Below are 26,463 nucleotides of genomic sequence, written 5' to 3' on the forward strand. Positions count from 1 at the left end.
TTTGCTCCTAGACATTCCCACTTTACAATAACAGCACTTACAGTTGACCGAGGAAGCTCTAGCAGGGCAGAAATTTGCCGAACTGACTTGTTGGAAATGTGGCATCCTATGACGGTGCCACATTGAAAGTCACTGAGCTCTTCAGTACGGGCCATTCTACTGCCAATGTTTGTCTATGGAGATTGCATAGCTGTGTGCTCGATTTTATAAACCTGTCAGCAACGGGTGTGGATGAAAAAGCTGAATCGATTCATTTGAAGGGGTGCCCACATACTTTTGACCATGTAGTGTATCTGCTGAATTTAGTGGTGAATCAGGCCCTCTGTTCAGTTCTTACTTCTCTTGTTTTATAGACTTGATGCGCTCCATCAGGTTTTTCTCAGCCTCCGTGTCAGAGTCCAGTGGCTCATCGTTCTCAGGGACCACCGTCAAGTTAGAGCACTTCTTCTCATGCACCTAGGAGAGAACACACACACACACACACACAGTTACTCATGGCACCTCAACAAGTAGCAAGTCCATACCACACTGGTTTAGAGGATGGGGTGGGGGTGCTTGTGTAACATCATCATGCATAGTGTTTATTAATATCATGCCTGTGTCATTCCAGTGAGCTATGGTAACTAGAGGAAAGCAGGCGGTTTTGTCATGATGAGTAGGGATAAACAGACACTATGAAACTGTTATTCAACCACACAACATGTAGGAACATGTCAGTATCTGGAGTGAGGGTTCTTATAACGATTTTACTATTGAATGAAGCTTGAGTCTGCAAATCAAAGCAATGGTTATTTTACTCCAGGACTAAAAGACATCATCAAGAAGACAACTCATTCCCATGTCAATTATAAGGCTTGCTTCCGGTTAACAGGGAGAATCCACAAACCTTCCATCCAATCCTGAAGTTGTACAGTGGGGAATCATATATGTTCCATACAGCACAAGCGGGCTATGATCAAGAATTAATGTCACCAAATACTAGTCAAACCAGAAACAAGTCACATGTAGAAAAGACCAACATCAACCCACACCGTCACTCTGAGGAACCTTCACATCACAGATACTGAGGGCTGAAACCAACATGCAGTATAACAGGGGTCTAACATCTAGACTATTAAAGGTACTAGTAGTAGGTATGCAGGCCTTTGTTCTCGCAGTACTGACACACACCTAGCACTGACAGCACACCTAGCACTGACAGCACACCTAGCACTGACAGCACACCTAGCACTGACAGCACACCTAGCACTAACACACACCTAGCAGAGAATCAACTGATCATTGTCTTCGCCTGGATCCAGGTGTGTAACTGCTGGGCTATAACAAAAGCCTGCCCAGTTGCTCTCCAGAAACATAGCTGGGAGACCACTGCAGCACTGTATACCACTGTATTCCACCAATTAGCATGAAGAGGAGAGAGGGATGGGTGGCGGGTCATCGACTACTACAAGTCATGCACAGACGGTTGGTTAAGACAAACCGCATCTAGCTACCAGGAGGACCAGAGCAACGTGGATACATACCACCACTCCTTTGTAAGGAGCAGAAACCCTGAGGGGCAAATGCCAGTGCAGCTGAAGAAAAAAAAGGAGAACCACAAAACAATGAGCAGTAAGCCATGGTGGATATTGGACAATACACTGACACTCAAAAACCTGCAGCCTTACTGGACTAGGAGTGTCGTAGTACAGCCCTACAGTATGTAGTAAATACAGTTGGTGACTATGGTCGGTCTGTCTACTGAGTCTATGGACCTGGTAAGTGTCAGTGTTGGGATCAATTCCATTCCAATTCAGTCAATTCAGAAAGCGACATAGAGAAGCATTGAGGAAAATTGGAATAGAAATGTCAGTTTGTTTCCTGAATTGGCCCCAACCATTGGTAGTGTCCAGACAGACCAGACCATGTAGAATAGTCCTCACCGTGTTCTGTCTCTTGAGTTTGAGCTGGTTGACGGCCAGCGCCTCAGCGTGCTCCAGCTGTTCGATCTCCTCCAACTTCTCATTGTAGCGTCTGATTTGCTCGTTGATCAACATCTCCACACACCTGGGACACAGAGACATTACCTGCTAGTTAGAATCTCTATTGTGGTAAAGGCACTGCATTGGTTTCTGTACAGTGGGGGTCGTACCTAGTTGCCTGAACAAAATATTAACTTGATAACAGCAAAGACTAGGGTTGAGATCAATAAAATCCAGTGGACTATTCTTATTGCGGGATTTTTTAAATTTAAATTGATTTAAACTGAATTGCTAAAAATAAAACAATGTTTTATACACAACAGTGGTTTCTGTCTATGCAGTGATCAGAGAGATACTTACGTGGTGGTCTTGGCCACGTCCTTCATGCTCATGAGTGGGTCAGCGCTGTCTGGGCAGCGGAGGATGCAGGGGGCAAACACGATGGCCAGGGAGTTGGGAGACATGCGGTTGTGAGACTCATCTTTAGACACTCTGGAAGAGAGAAAAATATTACTCGTGTGGAATATTATATATAGCAATACACACAGCAATATTGCCCCAGCCATGAAGAGTATGTACTTGACTAGATGGAAGAAAAGTCTTTCCAAGGTGTTGAAGCATGCGGTGGGGAGCTGTTCCAACACTTTGTAGATGGCATGTAGCTGCTCTTGCTTTTCAGGAAGTTCTGAGAGATGAGGAAAACACAATTAGGATCAACAACAACGGCACGATGTAGGGATTGCTGACAGTCGACAATATTACACATTTCAACATTCAGTGGAATACAGGTAACTGACCAAATAAAGGAAACACCATCATCAAGTGTCTTAATACGGCGTTGAGCCACCACAAGCCGCCAGAACTGCTTTAATGCGCCTTGGCATAGATTCTACAAGTGTCTGGAACTGTAATGCGACACCATTCTTCCACAATTTGTCATTTTGTCAAAAGTGGCAGATAACACTGTCTCAGGTGCCGCTCCCATAAGTGTTTAATTGGGTTGAGATCTGGTGACAGACACACACACACACACCCTTTAAACTTACTTTGAGACCCCTCTTTCAAAGTCAGAGATCTCTAGCCTTGGTAGCCAAAAAAATGGTCAGCTGGACCTTAAGCATGATGGGATGTTTTAATAGCTTAATTAACTCAGGAACCACACCTGATTTCAATATACATTGTATCCCTCATTTACTCAAGTATTTTCTTTATTTTGGCATTTACCTGTAGATTAGTAGAACATACCAAGGAGAAGATAACCCACCTGGGCTGATATAGGGACTCCCCCTTGTGGACGTATATTATATAACACAATCCAAAATGAACAAGAGTAGCCATCTCTCCCTTGATCATGGAGAAGAGTGATGCAGAGCTATAACAGGACTCACCCACGGCCCGAAGGAAGTCATTGTAATGAGTGAAGGTCATGAGGGGGTCAGGCAGCTTTCTCAGCCACTGTTTGATCAGCCCTGTCACTGTGTGGATGGGGTAGTTCTCCAGGCACACTGCGTGGGGGTCTGCCACACAACACAACATCAACCATTAGACAGGTCATGGAATGGGAACATGAAGAGGTATACTTATGTCATAAATAAGATCTACATGGGCACGATGAAACTTGAAAAATACAACTACTCTTGTGCTTGTGTAGGTGCTTAATGTTAAGTCTTCCGTACACCCCTCAAATGAACTGTTACCCATCAAGATCTTAGCAGCTCTCTGGTTTACTGTTTATAATATTATGGGCTGGCCCTCACCAGTCTCCATTAGCTGGTGGAGCTCCCTCATGCGGTTGGCGGAGCCTGATTTGCGGTAGATTCCCTCCGTTAACAGGCCGTTCATCTCGACATGCTCCAGCATCATCTCCAGCACTATGGGAATGGGGTTGTCCTCACTGGTCAGGTGACACAAGCGCACCCCAAAGTGCAGGCCTCCCGACTCCTCGTCACTCTGCACACAGATAGACACCAACAGTCAGATATGTTAGTCAATAGTAACCTAGGGACCAATACATATTTAAGATTCACACCTAAACCATGGAAGTATGTCAATGTTGTTTACAAATACGTGAGGTCAATGCCCACCTTTTTGGCACAAAACGTGCAGCAGTCTGTGACAATTTTGCAGAGGCACTTCTTGTGGCACACCATCTTACAATCTGGAAGAATAAAACCAGAATGGGAGGCTATTAACATTTGTATCCATGACGACCCAGAATATGTTATAATGTTTCACGTTATGTATGTTTAAAGCATGATCAGCATTCACATCAATCATTGGAGACTGTTATCCTTGTTATTTGCACATAATCTGCACATCTATCACTCCAGTGTTAATGCTAAATTGTAATTATTTCGTCTCTATGGCCTATTTATTGCCTTACCTTCCTACTCTTCTACATTTGCACACACTGTGCATATATTTTTCTTTTGTGATATTGAATGTACGTTTGTTATGTCTAACTCTGTTGTTTTTGTCGCACTGCTTTGCTTTATCTTGGCCAGGTCGCAGTTGTAAATGAGAACTTGTTCTCAACTGACCTACCTCATTAAATAAAGGTGAAAAAAATGTATATATATGTATACACCTATATTAGTTGTTACTAGAGTGTGTGTGTGTGTGTGTGTGTGTGTGTGGTACTCACAGCTGCACATGTAGACTTTCTCCATGCCCCCGATATAGGAGTTGCACTGGTCACACGACTGCATGATGTTAACCTGGTACGTGCTGAACACATGGTCCAGGGGGTTCTCCATCTAAACAATCATACATTGTGTACATGTATCAATGTGTCCAATCATTTCATAAAATACATATATTTCTATAGAGAACAAAGAGTGGACAGGTTTAAGGATCGGCCCTTAGTTTGTACTTACGTTCTTGTATTTTTTCCGCCTCTTCTTCCGCGCTTTAGCAGGCTGAAATACAGACAAAACCATCAATATTTAATTTATTGAATCCATAAAGACGGACAATAATCAATATCCATGTATTCAGTACCAAAAATCAGTGTTAAAAAAACAATGATATATTTTATTTTTTGCATTTTACAATTAAGAACATTCAAAACAAAAATAAGACAGACAACAATATAACAAAGTGACAAACTTAGAAGACAACAGACAAAAATGTAAATGCAATAGAAAAACAAAACTAAATATGAGACATTGGACCAGTAGGCTACAGTACATTTAATACATTACGTGTGAAACATTACATGAGGATTATACAGTGTTATGTGAGTGGACATTCTCCATATAATCAATAAAGGGTTGCCAAATTCTATAAATTGTCTCTGACTTATTCCTCAAGCAGTATGTCCTTTTCTCCAGTGGGATACAACTATTAACTTCAGATAGCCACATTGCAACTGGCAGGCGGGTTATCTGATTTCCATTTCAAGGCAATAATTTTTTTGCCAATTGCTTGCACCATTTCTGCTAGCATTATTAGTGTGACTTTGCCTAAGATTGGAATTAGTGAAGTTAACCAGTAGACAGACCTCCGGGTCTAAAGGCAATGCAGCCTCCTGAATTGAGGATACGGTATCGCTTACCCCTTGCCAGAAAGCGTGTAGTTTTGAACGTAGGGGGGGGGAGATACCAGGGTTGAACTTGTGCAATGTAGATGAGGTGATATAGAGCTGATGGAGGAAATTAAACTGGATCAGTCTATCTGGAGTTTAATGTGGACGTAACACCATCCCGGTATAGGTCACTCCATAGTCCCTCATCAAGACGAATACCAGGATCTTTTTCCCATCTAAGTCGGGGTTTATCTAGCTCAGGCAGTGGTAGTCATGACATAAGAGCATCGTAAACACAGGAAATGGTCTTGAACAGTGGTTGGTCTGCAAGGCAAAGTTGTTCAATAGGTGACATCTTAAGTAGGTTCCATTGGCCCTTGAGATTCACCCTAATAAAATGTAATAGTTGTAGGTAACTAGAGGTCCTTGTTAGAGAAGTTGTATTTCTGTTTCAGCTGTTCAAAGGGCATAAGAATTCCCTCATAAAAATGTTCTAGAAGAGTGATTACCTTATCAGACCATGGTCTAAAGTTACTATTCTTGAAAAACCTTTGAAAATTGCTTGATTGGGAACCATGTTCAACCAGCCAGGTAATATATTCTGAAATTAGGGAGGTTTATGTCCCCTTGACTGTAATCAAGGGTCAGTTTGTCCAGGCTAACCCTAGGAGTTTTGCCGTGCCACAAACTGTCTGGTCAGCTTGTCGAGAGAGGAAAAGAATGCTGCGGATACAGGGATGGGGAGAGATTGAAACAAATATAGAATTCTGGGCAGGATATTCATTTTAATTCTACCCAGTAGAGTGAGAGGCAAGTCCATCCATTTACACAGGTCACCCTCCACCTTTTGCAACAAGCCAGCCAGATTGCGTTTAGAGGTTCTTCAGGTTACCATCCACCATTCTACCCAACTATGTGAAGCCCATAGGCGACCGTCTAAAAGACAACTGATGCTTAATGGTATGATGGTCAAAGACGGACAACAGTAAGATTTTAATCAAAATTGAACTTATATCCAGAGAAAGAACTAAAATACTGTAATAGGTTCTATAAGTGAGGGGGGATGTGCTGGGTTTGTTAGAAATAAGATAAGGTCGTCCTCAAAGAGAGATAACTTATGGGTATGGGGGCCCATCTCAAAGCCATGTATGTCAGGGCCCGTTCTAACGGCAAGGGTGAAGAGGTGGGGGCTAAAAGGGCAACTATATCTGTTCCCCCTAAAGATAAGGAAAGAGGAAGTAATCCCATTCGTAGCAATACTAGTTTTAGGAGATTTGTTGAGTGATTTTATCAAGGTTACAAACACGGTGCCTAAACGGAACTTTTCCAAAACGCGAAGAGATATGGTAATTCGACCCTATTAAAATACCCTTTTGGCAACGAGGGAGACTGTGACACTAGCTATTTATTTTTTTGTAAGGTGAATTATATCAAAGAACCTTCTGAGATTATTGGAGGACAATCTATTAATTATGGATCCAGTAAGATCTGGATTGACCAACAGGGGGAGGCATGACTCCAGTCTCTTAGATAGCATCTTGGTGACCAGTTTACAATCTGTTTTAAGGAGAGAGATTGGTCGATAGGATGCACACTTTAGCGGGGATTCCCCTTCCTTGTGAATTACTGTAATCACAGTTTGAGTGAAAGACTCTGGAAAGCAGTTGACCTCCCCGGCTTTTTAAAGTACCTCCATAAGGTAGGGGACCAACAGCCACTTGAGTTCTTTATAGAACTCTGGAGGGAAGCCAGGAGATTTATTAGAAGGTAAAGATTTAATGTCCACCAACAATTCAGGGACTGAGAACTGTTCACTCAGGTGCGCTCTGTCTTCCTCTGACAGGCAAGGGAGGTTGAGCAAGGAGAGAAATGTCGATCTCTGATAGAATGATAGTTTAGGTCATCCTTCTTGCCTCTCGGATTGAGGTCCATGGCCCTTGGGAAGGTAAGCGCTTAACAGTTTATCAGCCAATGTTAGAATATTGCTTCAACGTTGATATTTAGGTAATAATAGGATAACTTTGAAGAGCTCGGTTTGTTAATGTCTGCTCAGCTCCGCGGCATAACATGCTACGAAAGTGTTGTTTGTGCCAAGTGTTACAGCATAAACCAGGGTGCTTGGAGTTGCCTACTACAATAATAGCCCTATGACAAAAATGCAGGGTAATCCTTCACCTTGGCTGGTTCTGCCTCCTCCTTTTTGATCTCTCCCCTGATGAAGCCGTCCAGGACTGACTGGAACAGGTTGACCACCAGCTGTACCTCTCCCTTCTGCTTCTCTCCTGCCAGGCTGATTACCCTCTTCTGGTAGCCACGCATCAGACCCTTGTAGCCAATATGGTGTGTCTGTCCACCATGGGTGAGAGAAAGAGATAGGGGAATAAAGCAATTATCATCCATACACGGGAGTCACTCAATTGATAAAGCAGCTTCCATATCTATAGGCCTTGCGTTCCGCCACTCACCGGGAGAGAGTACATGCCCTTGATGGTCTCTCTGAACTGCATGGTGGCTGTGATGAAGATGTTTTCTGTGGCAGACAACTGCTTCCCTCTGGAGCGGAAGTCATTCACCTACAGAGAGAGAGAGCGGGAGTTTAAAGGGATAGTTTGGGATTTTTGGAAGCCCTTTATCTACTTCCCCAGAGCCAGATGAACTTGTGGATACCATTTCTATATATGTGTCCAGTAGGAAGGAGATTATGGGTAGATTCATGAGCCAACGCTAACTATCTAAGCTAGCACTAACACAAGATAAAGGGCGTCATTGCCAAAACCCCAAACTATCCCCTTAAACATATTGTGGAGCACACTATAAGTGTATTTCTCCTCTATGCACCTGAAAACTACAAGAGGTGTGTGACTGAGATCAACTCTCATTTCAGTTAGCTTTTATCTGTAACATTAATCAGAATATGGTTGGACCTGATTCCCCAGGAATTCGTCCAGGTGTCGGAGCTCGTTGGCATTGGTAATCTCCCTCTCCAGAGAGGCGTTCCATTGCTCTGACACATGCGTGGCCCGGCTGATCTTGATGGTGGGGTTCTGGCTCACTGCCCGGCCTCCACTAGCAGGGTCTGGGTGGGAGCGGGATGTTTGTGAGAGAGGCAGGGCTGTGTGGAACGAAGACGGACAGACAAACAGACAGAGACAAAGAGACACAGAAACAAAGAGAGAGACAAAGAGAGACAGAATTGTCAATATGTTCAAGCATCATTATATACAATATTCACTACTTTACCTGTTCCACATTTTGCTGTGTTACAGCCTACATTTAAACAAATGTAATTGTAGATATTTTTGTTACTGGCCTACACACAATACCCCATAATGCCAAAGTCAAATAATGTTTTATTTTATTTTATAAATTAATTAAAAATGAAAAGCTGAAAAGTCTTGAGTCAATAAGTATTCAACCCCTTTGTCATGGCAAGTCTAAATAAGTTGAAGAGTAAACATTTGGTTAACAAGTTGCATAATACGTTTCATGGACTCACTGTGTGGAATAATAGTGTTTAACATGATTTATTAATGACAGCCATATCTGTATTTCAAACACAGATTCAATCATAAAAACCAGGACATTTTTCCAATGCCTCGCAAAGAAGGGCACCTATTGGTTGATGGGTAAAAATGTAAAAGCAGACATTGAATATACACTACTGTTAAAAAGTGTGGGGGTCATTTAGAAATGCCCTTGTTTTTGAAAGAAAAGTAAAAAAAATTTGGCCATTAAAATAAAATAGATCAGAAATACAGTGTAGACATTGTTACGGAGGCCCATTATCAGCAACCATCATTCCTGTGTTCTAACGGCACGTTGTGATAGCTAAACCAAGTTTATAATTTTAAAAGGATAATTGATCATTAGAAAACCCTTTTGCAATTTTGTTAGCACAGCTGAAAACTGTTGTGCTGATTAAAGCAATAAAACTGGCCTTCTTTAGACTAGTTGAATATCTGGAGCATCAGCATTTGTGGGTTCGATTACAGGCTCAAAATGGCCAGAAACAAAACTTTCTTCTGAAACTAATCAGTCTATTCTTGTTCTGAGAAATGAAGGTTATTCCATGCGAGAAATTGCTAAGAAACTGAAGATCTCATACAATGCTGTGTACTACTTCCATCACAGAACAGCTCAAACTGTCTCTAACCAGAATAGAAAGAGGAGTGGGAGGCCCCGGTGGACAACTGAGGAAGAGGACAAGCACATTAGAGTGTCTAGTTTGAGGAACAGACACCTCTCACAAGTCCTCAACTGGCAGCTTCATTAAATAGTACCCTCAAAACACCAGTCTCAACGTCAACAGTGAAGAGGCAACTCCAGAATGCTGGTCTTCTAGGCAGAGTTGCAAAGAAAAAGCCATACCTCAGACTGGCCAATAAAAATAAATGATTAAGATGGGCAAAAGAACACAGACACTGGACAGAGGAACTCGGCCTAGAAGGCCAGCATTCCGGAGTTGCCTCCGGGAAGCTTTTCTTTCACTGTTGACGTTGAAACTGGTGTTTTGCGTTGTATGAGATCTTCAGTTTCTTGCCAATTTCTCACATGGAATAGCCTTCATTTCTCAGAACAAGATTAAACTGATGAGTTTCAGAAGAAAGTTCTTTGTTTATGGCCATTTTGAGCCTGTAATCGAACCCAAATGCTGATGCTCCAGATACTCAACTAGTCAGTCTGAAGGCAGGCAGTTTTATTGCTTTAAAATCAGAACAACAATTTCCAGCTGTGCTAACATAATTGGAAGAGTTTTCGAATGATCAATTAACATTTTAAAAATATAAACTTGGATTAGCTAACACAACATGCCATTGGAACACAAGATTGATGGTTGCTGATAATGGGACTCTGTATGCCTATGTAGATATTCCATTAAAAATCAGCCATTTCCAGCTACAATAGTCATTTACACCATTAACCATGTCTACACTGTATTTCTGATGAATTGGTGTTATTTTTAATGGACAATTTATTTAGCTTTTCTTTCAAAAACAAGGACATTTGTAAGTGACCCCAAACCTTTGAACGGCATTGTACCTTTGAGCACGGTGAAGTTAAGTTATTAACTTTGGATATGTATCAATATACCCAGTCACTACAAAGATACAACCGTCCTTTCTAATGCCGTTGCCGTACAGGAAGGGAACCACTCAGGGGTTTCGCCATGAGTTCAATGGTGACCTTAAAGAGTTTAACGACCGTGATATGAGAACTGGATGGATCAACAACATTGTAGTTAGTCCACAATACTAACATAATTGACAGAGTGAAAAGAAGGAAGCCTGTACAGAATTAAAAAAACATTCCAAAACATGCATCCTGTTTGCAACAAGGCACTAAAGTAATACTGACAAAATAAATTGGCATAAGGCACTAGCTGTGCCACTAGAGATCTTGATTTGAGTCCAGGCTCTGTCGCAGCCGGCCGCGACTGGGAGATCCATGGGCAGCGCACAATTGGCCCAGCATCGTCCGGGTTAGGGGAGGGCTTGGCCGGCAAGGATGTTCTTGTCCCATCATGCACTAGCGACTCCTGTGGTGAGCCGGGTGCAGTGCACGCTGACACAGTCGCCAGGTGTACGGTGTTTCCTCCGACACATTGATGCGGCTGGCTTCGGGGTTAAGCGGGCATTGTGTCAAGAAGCAGTGCGGCGTGGCTGGGTTGTGTTTCGGAGGATGCATGGCTCTCTGTACAGGAATTGCAGCGATGGGACAAGACTAACTACCAATTGGATACCACATAATTGGAGAGAAAGAAGTAAAAATAAATAATAAAAATATATATATTAAAAAAAAGATTGGCAAAGCAATTCGCTAAATACAAAGTGTTGAAAGCAATTCGCTTAATACAAAGTGTTGGGTACCACTCTCCATATTTTCAAGCATAGTGGTGGCTGCATCATGTTATGGGGAAACTTGTAATCCTTAAGGACTGGGGTGTTTTTCAGGATAAAAAAGAAACCAAATGGAGCTAAGCACAGCCAAATCCTAGAGGAAAACCTGGTTCAGTCTGCTTTCCACCAGACACATTTCAGCAGGACAATAACCTAAAACACAAGGCCAAGTCTACACTGGACTTAATTACCAAGAAGACGGTGAATGTTCTTGAGTAGCTGAGTTTTGACATATATTTGCTTGAAAATCTATGGCAAGACCTGAAAATGGTTGTCTATTAATGATCAACAACCATTTTGACAGAGCTTGAAGAATTTTGAAAAGAATAAATGGGCAAATGTTGCACAATTCAGGTGTGGAAAGCTCCTAGAATCTTACCCAGAAAGACTCAGGTGTTTCTACAAATTATTGATTCAAGGGTGTGAATACTTATGTAAATGGGACATTTCTGTATTTTATTTTAAATACATTTGCAAAATTTTCTAAAAATATGTTTTCACTGTCATTATGGGGTGTGAAGATGAGAAAAAAAAACATAATCCATTTTGAATTCAGGCTGTAACAGAACAAAATGTGGAATAAGGGGTATGAATACTTTCTGAACACACTGACCTTACAGTAGATGTTGGGCAAAAAACATTTGAAGGAACTAAAGACAAAAATCTGTCTTCGATTAGAGAGATCCTAAACTTTTCTGTAGGATCTGATAGCTATAAAAGGTCTAAAACTAAAAGGCTCAACAAGCTGTAAAATGTACGTTTTGGGGACTTGAGAGCCTTTTACATATATTGTTTTGGCAAGGAAATGAACACTTCACTTGATTCCAAATTCATTTTTGGGATTTTCATATCACTTTGTTGATAAAAACATCTCCTTCTTAATTCTCTCTAACGCCAAACTGTGACGCACTGCCATAGCAAGAGGCGAGAGCCAGTTTCACAGTCAAAACATGAAAGGTCCAAACTATGTTGTTATGATAGAGCTTAATCCTACTTGACTAATTATTTACCAGAAAGCAACTTATTTAAGAAACAAATCCCTGTATCACCCCCTACATCACTGCTTTCTTCCAGCACCTTTACATGAGTAAGACCACTGCCATTTTCAGGACAGACGGAATCTTAGCACAAATACCACCTTATTTCACAGTCCCAGAGAAACTCCCAACCTTATACAGTATACGCTACTAAAGGCAAGGACAAGTAATTTGACAGCATATGGGGCGGCGGGGTAGCCTAGTGGTTAGAGCGTTGGACTAGTAACCAGAGGGTTACAAGTTCAAACCCCCGAGCTGACAAGGTACAAACAAATCTGTCGTTCTGCCCCTGAACAGGCAGTTAACCCACTGTTCCTAGGCCGTCATTGAAAATAAGAATTTGTTCTTAACTGACTTGCCTAGTTAAATAAAGGTAAAATAAAAAAAAATAAAATAAGAGAGTTTAAAGGAGAAGAGAGATGTTTTTTCAGATGAAAATGTGCCATATCGGGTATTTAGGATCAAGTGATGTCAACATATGAGAGATTCACTTTGAATTACCATGTGACTTGACCAGGAACAAAATGTACGCTCTAGTTATTATAGCCTATTGTAGAACTAGGACCCAGAGATTTTCCTGGTCAGGTCACATATTTGGTGTGCCCCAAGTAATTGCCTCTAACCTTCTCCTCGGTCGCTCAGGTCTCCATCATCAGGAGTATGAGCTTCTTTATGGGAACGTTTCTTCAGGATCTTCCTCAGGAAACCTGAGGATCTACAGCACACACAAACACTCAACACCAAACAATCAACACACTCATACAGTAGGAGTCAATACAAAAACACTGGGTTTGACTGTAAATAGGCACAGGTGAGTAATGTATCCAATCCTACTAATAGGAACAACATAATTACAAGAGTACCTGTTGTTCGGACTTGACACAGAAATACAATCTGCCATTTGATCACATCTGCCACTATGCAGGAGAATTTGATAAAACATGCTTTGTTTTAGTGATCAGAAGTTTGAGATGTGAATGTTGAATCTTTGTGAATGTCAAGTGGCAGAGGGTTTTGTATGTAAGCCTACAGTAATAAATGTTCTCATCTGTCCAGTCAAACACCACATATTTTCAGGGTTTATAGACCGACTCTGCTCAATGAGTGCCATGGTAACAATCTTTAAACAAAATCAAAATAAAGACCAATATTTTGATCGTCCAGCCTGATAAAAACGTTGGAACAGTAAGGCACAGCACATCCCAAAAAGTGGGGAACAAGTCAATCCGTTCAGAGTAAATTAAGTTAAGGAATTTCCGGAATCTATCCCCTCCAATAACAAACTGCCTCTATAGCTATATATGGGAAACTCTAGCTTGTGCAACGTGCCATATGAAGGAGCTAGACAGTTTGATTACACACGGAATAGTGTTTTCCCATGGGCTATCTGCCTCAGACCTCCGGGGTGGATGAGATTGTCTAGTGAAGGGTTTTCCTCCACAGTTACATCAGTCTCTTTACATTAACATCACACTCAAGCATCTTCCTAGGTTCCTGTTTTTCTAGCCACCGTGCTTCTACATCTGCATTGCTTGCTGTTTGGGGTTTTAGGCCAAGTTTCTTTATAAGCACGTTGTGACAACTGCTGATGTAAAAAGGGCTTTATAAATACATTTGATTAATCATTGGGGTTATCTGGAAAAGACCCTTAGAACATCATCATATGCATTTTAACATCCAAAACACAAGGCATCAAACCATAATATTGGCCAACTAAGGTTCTATACCGCTAGTTCCAAAACCTATTTATGCCGTGATCTACTAACAGCTTTTGGAATGATCTTATGACTCAACTAAAAACAAAGCCAATATTTTTAGGTCCAACCCAGTCTCTTTCACAACCCAAAACGAATCAGCCGGGACTGCTCTGTCCCCCATCCTGCTGTAAAATATCTAACATTAGTTTCCCTGAAGCAGTGTACCTCTCTGGGGTGGGCGGTAGAGTTTGGACAGTGTCCTGGTGGCCTGAGGTGTCATGGGTCCTCCTCTTCATGCTGCCCTTTGACCAATCCTCTACAGCAGACTGGAGCTGCAAGGACAAACAATAACATCAATGTGAAGAACTATACTGTACAATTCCCCTCATGTTGAGCAGATGATTGAAAACACAGTTTGAGGAGATGAGGCCTTGGTAAAACATTTCCAGCAATCAAGAATGACCCCAACACAATATTTTAGTATTTGACCTTTATTTGACTAGGCAAGTCAAATAATACCAAATTCGTATTTTCTATGATGGCCTAGGAACAGTGGGTTAAGTGCCTTGTTCAGGGGCAGAACTACAGATTGTCAGCTCGGGGATTCAATCTCGCATCCTTTTGGTTACTAGTCCAACTCTCTAACCACTAAGCTACCTGCCGCCCCTATATCACCCAATAGACCTCCTTGAGAACCCAACCAACCTCCAATGGACTTCCATGAGAACCCAACCTACCCAACTTCCATCAACACCCAACCTGAGGGACAATCACCTTAAAAGTTCCACTACTCATTATCCATTGCACAAATTATGGAAGAGGTTCATATAATTTTATCACCTGAAAAATACACCCATGTTCATTCCCAGCAGCACATTGTTGTTGGTGGTGGATTAAGAAAACTGATTCATTATTGAGTCAAATCCTCAATCATTTGTGACCACTTGTTATTTAAATAGCAAAGTAATCATTCAATTGAAAAATGAGAGTGGCTGTGTGTTAGCAATCCACAGGAAAGTTATCACCCAAAAACACTGCCGAATGCAGATGCAAGTGTATAGGCACAATTACAGTAAGAGCCTTGTAAAATGGTAGCCAAGGTACTATTCTTTTTTTTTTTGCTGCCATGGGCATGACATTAAATGTTTTATAAAATTTTTATAAAATAATACTCCTGTGTCTGGTTGACCAGAAAGGGTTTCATTGTGGGGGTTGATCAACCATGGAGTGTATACACTCCCAAGCCTATTGATTATGCTCTGCATTACATCTAAAGAAGTGTATGATGAGGTTAAATACTAGGGCAAAAAAGACCCGAAACTGGAGTCCAGAGATTAAGAGCCAAAGGTGTGCTAGGATGCACCGTTTCTCTGTGGTGGCAAGCTCTGTTCTGGCTTTGTGATGATACCTTATCCATGGACTTTGTCCCTTGTGGGCCCAAGCAGGCCCTTGCACTTAAAAGGAAGCAGGTCCAATACGTCCCATCCTCCATTTCTTAACTTCTCTTAAAAGGCGATGTCTACGAGCTAGTCAACGTTTGTGTTTGGAATGTTTACGGTAATGTGTTCTGACCTATTAGAGCCAGAGAAGTACAATGACACTAAGCTTTCATTCAAATGTCATGAATAAAGAATGTGATATGCTAGCTTCAACCTGTTCAGATCTGATGTGCTGCCCTCGTATTTGATGAAAATAACAGTTCATAAGAAAGGGTAAGGCACACAATGCTGCTGGGACATATGCAGTGCTTACTTTTTTGCTCTTTACTTTAAAATCGCTGTTTGATCTGAGATTGGAATTCAGCATTTTTACTGGTGTTTTGGTTTTATCTTCACCTAACGTTTTTCGTTCAGCTTTTCGCTTTGGACGTTTTTATCTGCTCCACCACGCACCTGTCCGGGTAAGGTCGAGCTCTACTCAGCCTCCCGACAAAGCATCCCCCAAGCGGGTGACACTTACTCCCATTGCCTGCTGCACTGCTGCTTGGATCCCAACCGGCGATCTGCTCCTCATCTCCCCTGGCCTGTCTCCACCTGTCTGGTACAGATAACCCTGCCACTCACCCCTCTCTCCCAAGCTTTCGCATGCCTTCAGCACACCCATAGATTTTGGACTGCTCTGAATTTTATGTAGGCCAATTCATTTGTGCTTTACTCAGAAACGCTTTAAAATAAATTAATAAATAGTAGGCCTATATTAATAATCTGACTTTTATAGCCTACTGGGCTCAAAGAGCTACTCTCTCACCTTATTTTGTTGGGGCGAGTGACTCTTTGAACTTACAATGGCTGGCTCCAAGCCGTTTTACTTTTTTGTTGTGCTTTGTGCTATTTGCTCAATGACTCCTGTTCACTTTGTTGTCAATGAGTTTGCTCATTTAAACGACCGTGAAGACAGACAAATTTTGTTCCTACACTCGTGACTCTGTCTTTCGGCCTCCCATCCTACTCTAACCCTCTCCCGCCAGCTTTGTATTCATGCTACCTGATGAAATTGCAGTACAATATGATCTTGTTGCCATCTGATGCAAATGATAAAGTCAGTAAAAAAAATCAACAATGCAGAGCTCGCCCTTTCCTCTGCCGTGCCCTGATTGTATTACTGCTGATGATATCTGGAAATGGGCATGTAAACTCTGGTCCGCCTACTATTGCTACTGCCAATTCTGACTTGTGTTCTGATGATTTCTGCTTCACCGATTTCTGCTCTGGTAAAAGCCTGTTTTTTTTTGCATGTTAACACTACTAGTTTATTACCTAAAATTGATAAATTGAAAGTGTAGGTTCACAGTTCCAATCCAGATGTGTTGGTCATTACTGAGACATGGTTAAGAAAGAGTGTTCTGGACATTGATGTTAACCTTCCTGGTTATAACCTTTTTCTGAAGACAGATCTTCCAAAGGTGGGGGAGTGGCAATCTTTACCAAGGAACACCTTCAGTTCTCTGTTGTCTCCACCAAGTCTGTCACCAAACAATTTGATTTGCTCCCCAAATCTTTCAGATTATTATCAATCCCACAATGTAGGATTCCAAACACACAGAAAAGGCTACTCTCCTTGACGTTATCCTCACAAATAATCCTGATAGGTATCAGTCTGGTATTTTCTGTAATGACCTTATTGATCATTATTTTAAAGCCTGTATTCGTAATGGCTGCTCAGTTAAATGACCTGTCCTGATTTGTCATAGACGCTTGCTGAAAAACTTTAATGAGAAAGCCTTCCTTCATGACCTGGCCTCTGTAAAGGGGTATAGAATCAGCTTGATCTCCTCTATTGAAGATACTAGGACCTTATTTTTTAAATATATTTTCAGTGGTATTGTTAACAAACATGAACACAGAAAATGAGAATTAAAAACAGGTTCAGCCCCTGGTTTGACCGTGATCTGGCAGACTTACTCCATCTTAAAAAAAAATTAACATTTGACGAAAGGCTTGGCACACAAATACTCCGGCTGACTGGCTGTAGTTCAGGAAAATTAAAAATAAATGCACTCAGGGTCTAACCTCAAGCAGTTCTGGAAAACGGTGAAAGACCTGGAGAATAAACCCTCCATCACAGCTGTCCATGTCCCTTAAATGCGGACAACATCAGCCGTGTTGTGTGCATAAGCATTGCAAAATAAATGCACACGTTACTCAATAATTTAATTCGCCTCTCCCATCTCCACATAGTTTTCTAGGAGAATACACCCACCTAGGTGATTGAAAGATGAACGAGGTCCACACTCCAGTCGGTTGCATTAATGCACCTTAAAGTTGGTTGCCAACCCAACCACCACATAAAATCTAGAATTACTAGAAACTAACTAGGTTTCCCCTTTTATCTGTGGATACATTTTTGGACTAGAGAACACACAATTTTATGTGACGCAAAATGGGTCGATATTCTACAAAAGATCCAGCTAAAAAAGGACCTTGTACATTTCAGGCAAAATAAACACCCAATGTTTATATCTCAGGAAAAATTTGCTCGCAACAGCAAGCTAGCTAACTAAACGTCCATGAATGTTTCATGTGTGTTTCGACCTGTCCCCAAATTAATATATTTGGTTCAGAGTTAGTTTTGATATTTCAACCTCCATGTCCTGATCACGTCTGGTGTGGCTGGACATGCGCCCGGTGGCAGGTGTAGTCTGCATGTTAAGGTTAGAGGCATATGGTAGAGCTCTTTAATCACCACTTCATTAAGTCAGGATTCCTATTTGACTAAGCCATGCGTCCTTGCCCATCCAAGACTTCCTCATCTTCCAGCCCTTCTAATGCTACTAACCCTGATGCTCTGCCGTCTTTTTCCCCTGCCCAGCTACACAGCATCTCCTTGCAGGCGGTCACCGAGTCTGAGGCGTTAAAGGAGCTCCATAAACTTGACCCCAAAAAACAATCTGGGTTAGGTGGTTTAGATCCTTTCTTCTTTAAGGTTGCAGCCCTATCATCGCCAAACCTCTCTCTCCTATCTATCTGAGGAGGTTCCCAGTGCTTAAAAGGCAGCCACGATGCGTCCTTTATTTAAAGGGGAGATCAAGTTGATCCTGAACTGTTGAAGGCCAATTTCCGATTATCAAAAGTGTTGGAAAAATTTGGCAATAATCAACTGATGAGCTTTCTTGAGGTCTAAATTCTTCTGTCTGGTATGCAATCTGGTTTCAGCTCAGGTTACGGATATGTCACTGCAACCTTAAAAGGGCCTCAATAATGTCACCATTGCCATTAGTTCTAAGCAATGTTGTGCTGCTATTTTTGACTTAGCCAAAGCTTTTGATACGTTAGACCAGGTATTCCCAGGGGTACGCGTAATGCCGTCGGCATGTGTGATTCACATAAAAAAATGTTTTTTCCCCAAAAAAATTCCTTCACATTTTCTAACGGTCCAGTTCTATTTTCCAACGGGGCTATACATTTGGGTGAGGTTTGTTTCTTGCCTTAGTAGCTAAGTTTCACTGCCAAAAATATAATTACACCATCTAGTGTTCAGCGAAATAACGCCACAATATCAAATACAGGTAGCCTAGTCAAATAACTAACATCCAATCACATTAACCGTTACTCTCTCGCGGGAATTCCAAACGTAGCTGCTGCTCATGTTGGTATCTGTACTGATGGCGCAAAAACCATGACAGGGAGACATAGTGGAGTGGTAACACGCGTGCAGTTGCTCCCAACGCCACTTCGGTACACTGCAGCATCCATTGAGAGGCTCTTGCTGCCAAGGGAATGCCTGACGGCTTGAAAAATGTTTTGGACACAACAGTGAAAATGGTTCACTTTGTTAAAGTAAGGCCACTGAACTCTCATGTATTTTCTGCATTATGCAATGATATGGACAGCAACCATGTAACGCTTTTTTTACAACAGAGAAGGGGCAAAGTAGACACGTTTTTTTTAAATTGAGAGACGAGCTTAAAGTTTTCTTTACTGACCATAATTTTCACTAGTCTGACCACTTGCATGATGACGAGTTTCTCACACGACTGGCTTATCTGGGTGATGCTTTTTCTCGCCTGAATGATCTAAATCTAGGATTACAGTGACTCTCCGCAACTATATTCAATGTGTGGGACAAAATTGAGGCTATGATTAAGACGTTGGAGCTCTTCCTTGTCATTGTATGATTTTTTTATGTGCAAATGAACTCAATCTTACGGACAATGTCAAATGTGATATAGCGAAGCACCAGAGTGAGTTGGATGCGCAATTACGCAGATGCAGGTACTTTCCCAAAACGGATGACACAAAAAACAACTGGATTCGTTATCCCTTTCATGCCCTGCCTCCAGTCCATTTTACCGATATCTGAACAAGAGAGTCTCATTGAAATTGCAACAAGCGGTTCTGTGAATTTAAATCAGAAGCCACTGACCGATTTCTGGACTGGGCTGCGCTCAGAGTATCCAGCCTTGGCAAATCGCGCTGTTAAGACACTGATCTCCTTTGCAACCAAAAACTAAATATAGGCACTGACTGTGTATGGAAAATGATCTAAGGCAGACTCTCTCCAATACAACCCAACATTGCAGAGTTATGTGCATCCTTTCAAGCACACCCTTCTCATTAATCTGTGGTGAGTTATTCACATTTTATGAGGAACAAAGATGGCTAAATAAAGAGCTAAATTATTTATTATTATTTGTGCCCTGGTACTATACGAGCTCTTTGTCACTTCCCACATGCCAGGTCGTGAGAAACTCACACTCATCCTTATGTTTAATTAATTTGTGTGTGTGTGTGGCAGGCTTACAAATGATGGCAAAAAAACAACATTTGAGAGTGTGTTGACCTTGATGCTAGAGGGGGTACGCAGCTGGAGGTTGAATGTTTGAAGGGGTACGGGACTATAAAAGGTTTGGGAACCACTGCATTAGACCGTTCCATTCATGTGGGTTGGTATTGGTGTCTCTGAAGGGTCTTTGGTCTGGTTTGCTAACTCCCGCTCTCAAAGAGTGAAATGTGTAAAGTCAGAACATCTGCTGTCTCAGCCACTGCCTGTCACCAATGGAGTACCCCAAGGCTCGATCCTAGGCACCGCAATCGTCTCAATTTACATCAACAAGATAGCTCAGGCAGTAGGAAGCGCTCTCATCCATTTATATGCAGATGATAGTCTTATACCTCAGCTGGCCTCTCCCCGGATTTTGTGTTAAACGCTGTACAACACAGCTTTTAGTGTTCAACAAGATTTCTCTGCCCTTAACCTTGTTCTGAACACCTCCAAAACAAAGGTCATGTGGTTCGGTTTGATTTCATTACTACTTCTGAGGGTTTAGAGCAGGAGTGGGCAATTCCGGTCCTCGAGGGCCTTATTGGTATCACCGTTTTGCCCCAGCCAACACGTGACTCCAATAATCACCTAATCATGATCTTCAGTTTACAATGCAATTTGATTAATCAGCTGTGTTTGCTAGGGATGGAGAAAAGGTGTGACACCAATCAGGCCCTCGAGGACTAGTTGCCCACACATGGTTTAGAGCTTGAGGTAGTCACGTCATACAAGTACTTGGGAGTATGGCTAGACGGTACACTGTCCTTCTCTGAGCACATATCCAAGCTGCAGGCTAAGGTTAAATCTAGACTTGGTTTCCTCTATCGTAATCTCTCCTCTTTCACACCAGCTGCCAAACTAACCCTAATTCAGATGACCATCCTACCCATACTATATTACGGATACATCATTTATAGAACGGCAGATAAGGTTGCTCTCGAGCGGCTAGGTGTTCGGCCGTCAGATTTGCCACCAATGCTCCTTATAGGATACATCACTGCACTCTACACTCTGTAAACTGGCCATCTCTGTATACCCGGCACAAGACCCACTGGTTGATGCTTATTTATAAAACCCTCTTAGGCCTCACTCCCCCCTATTTTGAGATACCTACTCCAACCCTCATCCTACACATAGACTGAACAAAAATATAAAACGCAACATGTAAAGTGTTGGTCCCATGTTTCACGAGATGACATGAAAGATCCCTGAAATGTTCCATACGCACAAAAAGCTTATTTCTCCCACAAATTTGTTTACATCCCTGTTAGTGAGCATTTCTCCTTTGCCAAGATAATCTATCCACCTGACAGGTATGGCATATCAACAAGCTAATTAAACAGCATGATCATTACACAGGTGTACCTTGTGCTGGGGACAATAAAAGGACTCTAAAATGTGCAGTTTTGTCACAACACAATCCCACAGATGTCTCAAGTTTTGAGGGAACGTGCAACTGGCATGCTGACTGCAGGAATGTCATCCTGAGCTGCTGCCAGAGAACTGAATGTTCATTTCACCTGAGAGATCCTCCAAGACCAGCCTGGACAGCCACCTGGACAGCCGATGAAACTGTGGGTTTGCACAAGTGAAGAATTACTGCACAAACAGTCAAACCATCTCAGGTGTGCTCGTCGTCCTCACCAGGGTCTTGAGTTTACTGGAGTTCGGTGTTGTAACTGTCTTTAGTGGCTAAATGCTCACCTTCGATGGCCACTGTGCTCTTCACGGATGAATCCCGGTTTCAACTGTACCGGGCAGATGGCACACAGTGTGTATGGCATTGCATGTGAGAGCAGTTTGCTGATTTCAACGTTGTGAACAGAGTGCCCCATGGTGGCGGTGGGATTATGGGAAGGGCAGGCATAAGCTACAAACAATGCAGACAATTGCATTTTATCGATGGCAATTTGACTGCACAGAGATACCGTGATGAGATCCATTGTCGTGCTATTCATCCGCCGCCATCACCTCATGTTTCAGCATGATAATGTCCCAGTTCTTCCATGGCCTGCATACTTACCAGACATGTCACCCATTAAGAATGTTTGTGATGCTCTGGATCAGGATGTACAACGGTGTGTTTCAGTTCCTGACAATATCCAGCAACTTCGCACAGCCACTGAAGAGTCGGACAACATACCACAGGTCCACAGCCTGATCAACTCTATGTAAAGGAGATATGTCATGCTGCACGAAGTAAATGGTGGTCACACCAGATACTGACTGGTTTTCTGATCCACGCCCCTACCAACAGATACATATCTGTATTCCCAGTCAAGTGAAACCCATAGCATTTATTTCAATTGACTGATTTCATTACATGTACTGTAACTCATTAAAATCATTAATTGTTGCATGTTGTGTTTATATTTTTGTTCAGTGTGCACACATCCCGGGGTCACTCCTCTTTTCAGTTCGCTGCAGCTAGAGAACGGAAAGCGCTGCAAAAAAACCCACTAAAACTGGACAGTTTTATCGCCATCTCTACATTCAGACTCAATCATGGACACTCTTACTGACACTTATGGCTGCTTCGGGTGATGTATTGTTGTCTCTACCTTCTTGCCCTTCGTGCTGTTGTCTGTGCCTAACAATGTTTGTACTGTGTTTGTGCTGCTGCCATGTTGTTGTCATGCTGTGCTATGTGTTGCTGCTACCATGTTGTGGTGTCTCTTGTCGATGTGTTTTACTTTGCCCCCATAGGAGGCCTTTTGCCTCTTGGCAGGCCGTCATTGTAAATAAGAATTTGTTCTTATTTGACTTGCCTAGTTAAATATAAGCTAAATTAAAAAATATGAAAACATTTAAAAAGAAATGGTGGTTATAATAGTATAGCAATGTTACCTCTCTGTTGGAAGTGGCACCAGAATTGTCTGAGCCAGGGGACACCGCATCAAGAGAGTTACTACCACTCCTGGAAATAAAGGGAGACCGAGATCTAAAATTAATAATCATAACTGGGGGAATCCTCAGTCTTTTCTCATGTTGCAGAGACAATGATATCCTAAAGCAAGTATAACTCATTAATATTACTGTAGATATCACAAGGATATGGAATGTCGTACGGTGAATGTTTTTTCCTTCTGTCCTTGCTGTGGTCGTCAGGACTGCTGCCCTCTGGTTGTCGTCCATCAGTCTTCTTCCCCTTCCATTTCTCTGCCTTCTCCTTCATGGTGCCCTGTTGGCTGTAGCGAACCAGATTGCCTGGACCCAGGACCTCATTATGGCCGTTCCTGTCATCCATTGGTTCGGGGGGGTTCAGGCGTAAGGTGCTGGGGCGTACAGGTGCAGGGGTGTGGGATGTGGCTTTGGCCTCTTTCTTCCAGGCTACAAAGGTGTACTGGTCCAGTTCCTTGCTGTCTGCCCGCTCGGCCCGCTCTTTTGGCTTGACCTCGGCTCGGCTTGCTGCCTCCTGACCTTTGATCTTAGGGACAGGCTCCTCCTTGGTGGCTGCCAAGGCGACCCGCTCACTCTCCCGCTGGCTGTGCTCCATGCCCCGCTGGCGCCGCTGTTCTCTCTTCTCCTGGCTCCTGGAGACCTGCGACCTGTGTGCCTCCGCAGCAGCCTGAGCCCCATTGTCTTTTTCTGGTGACTGGGGGGCAGCTTCCTCCTTTGTCTCCTCCTCCTCCTCGGAGTGTGCTTCCTCCGGTTCCTCCATAGCCTGGCTCTCCTCCTCCAGCTGAGGCCCAACCTCAGCCTGTGTACCGTTGCCCTCATCAGGCTGGAAGACTGTAGAAGCATCCCCCATTTCCACCTCCTCAGGAGGTGAAGTAGTTGCAGCCTCGACAGCTTCTGTCTCCTCCCTCTGCTTCTCCTTGTTCTGGACAGGCACTTTATCCTCATGTTGGCTCTCATCTAGAGTTATTTCAGCTGTCACCTGTGCCTCTGGCTCCTCCTGTGTCTCAGGTTCCTTGTTGACACGTTCTGCTTGCCTCAGCCTTACCTCCTCCCTCGCCCTCCATTCCACTGCCTCCTGCACAGCCTCTTTCTTTCTCCTAAATGCTTCTTCCTCTGCTTCCATTTCCAGTCGGGCTGCCTCCACTTCTGCCTCTCTTGCTAGCCTGGCTGCCTCTTCTGCTTGCCTTGCTGCCTCTTCCTCCGCCCTCTTCCTGGCTTCCTCTTCTTTCTTCCTGGCCTCCTCGTCTTCCTCCTCCTTTTTCCTCCTCTCCTCCCGTATTGAATGGCACCTGTTAAGTTAACATGATTCAGTAGTGGTTCAACATTCATATGACAATGTTAGGCATCTCTCGGAATTTGCAAGCATTTGTATAGCATTTTCTATACAAGGCATAGCTTGTTTCCGAGGTAAGAGATGATGTGCAACGAATGTTGTTTTTTAAAGGCCCAACGCAGTCGTTTTTATCTCAAGTACCTTAGTGTGATTGTTTTAAATTCAAATGGAAAAAAAGAAACAAATAGGTTCTTAGCAAAGAACAATTTCTCAAGAAGAATTTTGCTAGAACTGTTGGAGTGGTCTGCGTGGAAAACTGAAAACTAGCGGTTTGAAACTCTTTTTGGTCTGTTAACTAATTTACAGCCTGGTGATGTCATCAGGCAGGCCAAAACTTCATCCCACCAAAACAGGCTGAAATTTCAGGTGGTCTTTTCATACAGCTCTTACACTAAAAGGGCATTATTATAATTTACACAATTTCACAGTATTATTCTAACCACAGTGTGGAAATAAAAAAAAATATGAAATAACACAGGACTCCACTGGGCCTTTAAGGTTAGGAAAATGTGCACTGAATTGAATTTATTTGGGTTAAATATAATATACAACAAAATATACAATGTGGACCCAGAGGATAGCACTTAAAAGTTTTAATCAAAACACTTGTTTCCAAAGTGTCCCTCCGAGGTACAAACAAATAACACATATGATTAAAAGAGCGACAAGATTACAAACAACCACATTGCATTCATTTATATTGACATCCTAAAAAGTGGCACTATACGTGGCACTATACGTGCCACTTTTTAGGATGTCAATATAAATGAATGCAATGTGGTTGTTTGTAATCTTGTCGCTCTTTTAATCATATGTGTTATTTGTTTGTACCTCGGAGGGACACTTTGGAAACAAGTGTTTTGATTAAAACTTTTAAGTGCTATCCTCTGGGTCCACATTGTACATTTTGTTGTATATTATATTTAACCCAAATAAATTCAATTCAATTCAACTAAGTCAGTGTTTACCGGTAACTCAAGGCATTTCACACTTTATAAATACTACACTAAGCAATGCATGTATTTCAGTGGTGTGGCCTTGTGCTGTACCTCCTCCGTGCGGAGTGTCCTCTAGCCAGAGCCTGGATCTTCATAATGCTGGTATGCCTGCGGAGGTACTCGGACCTCTGTCTGGAGCCCTTCCACACAGCCTGGATCAGCGTGGCTGCCTGACACTGCTGTTCCTTACGGCGTCTACGCCACGCATGCTGTGAGGGATGAACACGGGCAAGAACAAATTATTACCCTGACATATATTACCAAACAGAACTCATTTATTCCCCTTCTGCAGGAATATGATTGTCTCATAAAGGAAGGATATTGGTCAATTTCTATGTATTTCTTTGTAAGAAACAGATATTGAAAATACTATTTCTAGGCATTTTGTATGAGGAAAAGTGGCATCTTTGAGCTGACATCTGTACAGGACGGGTTATCACACAGCTTACCTGGATCAAGATGGCCGCCTGTCTCATCTCCAGGAAGTACCTCCTCTCCAGGCGGGCCCTGAACCAGTACTGCAGGAAGATTATCTTACGCATCACGTCCTTGTGCAGTGTGTCCTGCAGCTGCTGACGCTCCAGCTCCTTCAGGTAAACCTGAGGATCGCAATTTAATTCAAGACAATTAAAAGACAATTAAAATGTATTTCTGTGAGGAAATTGTGGAGGTGAGCTTGTCTTACCTTGGTTTTTCCTATCTGGTAAGTGGTGTGGTCGAGCGCCATCCTCTGGAACAGGGCCGAGATGTCCTCTGGCTTGGAGGCGGTAGCATTCTTGGGCAGCAATACTCGGAATTGCTCAATGAATTCCTACAGGGACACATTTATAATAGCTATTTTGTTTTGACAGA

General features: G+C 42.5%; 1 protein-coding gene across 7 annotated transcripts in view; it reads right to left on the minus strand.

Moving 5' to 3' along the window:
- The window catches only part of LOC110498717 (unconventional myosin-IXb), a 116,001-nt gene that overhangs the window by 9,977 nt on the left and 79,561 nt on the right, over nucleotides 1–26,463 (minus strand). For 5 of the 7 annotated variants that reach the window (XM_021575380.2, XM_021575515.2, XM_036960119.1 and 2 more), the window contains 20 exons: nucleotides 26,297–26,422; nucleotides 26,061–26,210; nucleotides 25,663–25,820; nucleotides 23,448–24,569; nucleotides 23,227–23,296; nucleotides 14,344–14,450; nucleotides 13,045–13,136; nucleotides 8,412–8,599; nucleotides 7,953–8,060; nucleotides 7,663–7,833; nucleotides 4,838–4,879; nucleotides 4,606–4,717; nucleotides 4,046–4,119; nucleotides 3,719–3,911; nucleotides 3,350–3,478; nucleotides 2,541–2,646; nucleotides 2,322–2,453; nucleotides 1,923–2,046; nucleotides 1,524–1,574; nucleotides 338–456 (listed from right to left, as the gene is read on the minus strand). In XM_021575380.2, the coding sequence (XP_021431055.1) occupies nucleotides 338–456; nucleotides 1,524–1,574; nucleotides 1,923–2,046; nucleotides 2,322–2,453; nucleotides 2,541–2,646; nucleotides 3,350–3,478; nucleotides 3,719–3,911; nucleotides 4,046–4,119; nucleotides 4,606–4,717; nucleotides 4,838–4,879; nucleotides 7,663–7,833; nucleotides 7,953–8,060; nucleotides 8,412–8,599; nucleotides 13,045–13,136; nucleotides 14,344–14,450; nucleotides 23,227–23,296; nucleotides 23,448–24,569; nucleotides 25,663–25,820; nucleotides 26,061–26,210; nucleotides 26,297–26,422 (3,374 nt within the window). The remainder of the gene's footprint in view (nucleotides 1–337; nucleotides 457–1,523; nucleotides 1,575–1,922; nucleotides 2,047–2,321; nucleotides 2,454–2,540; nucleotides 2,647–3,349; nucleotides 3,479–3,718; nucleotides 3,912–4,045; nucleotides 4,120–4,605; nucleotides 4,718–4,837; nucleotides 4,880–7,662; nucleotides 7,834–7,952; nucleotides 8,061–8,411; nucleotides 8,600–13,044; nucleotides 13,137–14,343; nucleotides 14,451–23,226; nucleotides 23,297–23,447; nucleotides 24,570–25,662; nucleotides 25,821–26,060; nucleotides 26,211–26,296; nucleotides 26,423–26,463) is intronic. The other 2 variants (XM_021575441.2, XM_021575766.2) reach the window with 1 other exon arrangement.

This window comes from Oncorhynchus mykiss, chromosome 1, assembly GCF_013265735.2.
Source record: "Oncorhynchus mykiss isolate Arlee chromosome 1, USDA_OmykA_1.1, whole genome shotgun sequence".
Taxonomy (NCBI): Eukaryota; Metazoa; Chordata; class Actinopteri; order Salmoniformes; family Salmonidae; genus Oncorhynchus; species Oncorhynchus mykiss.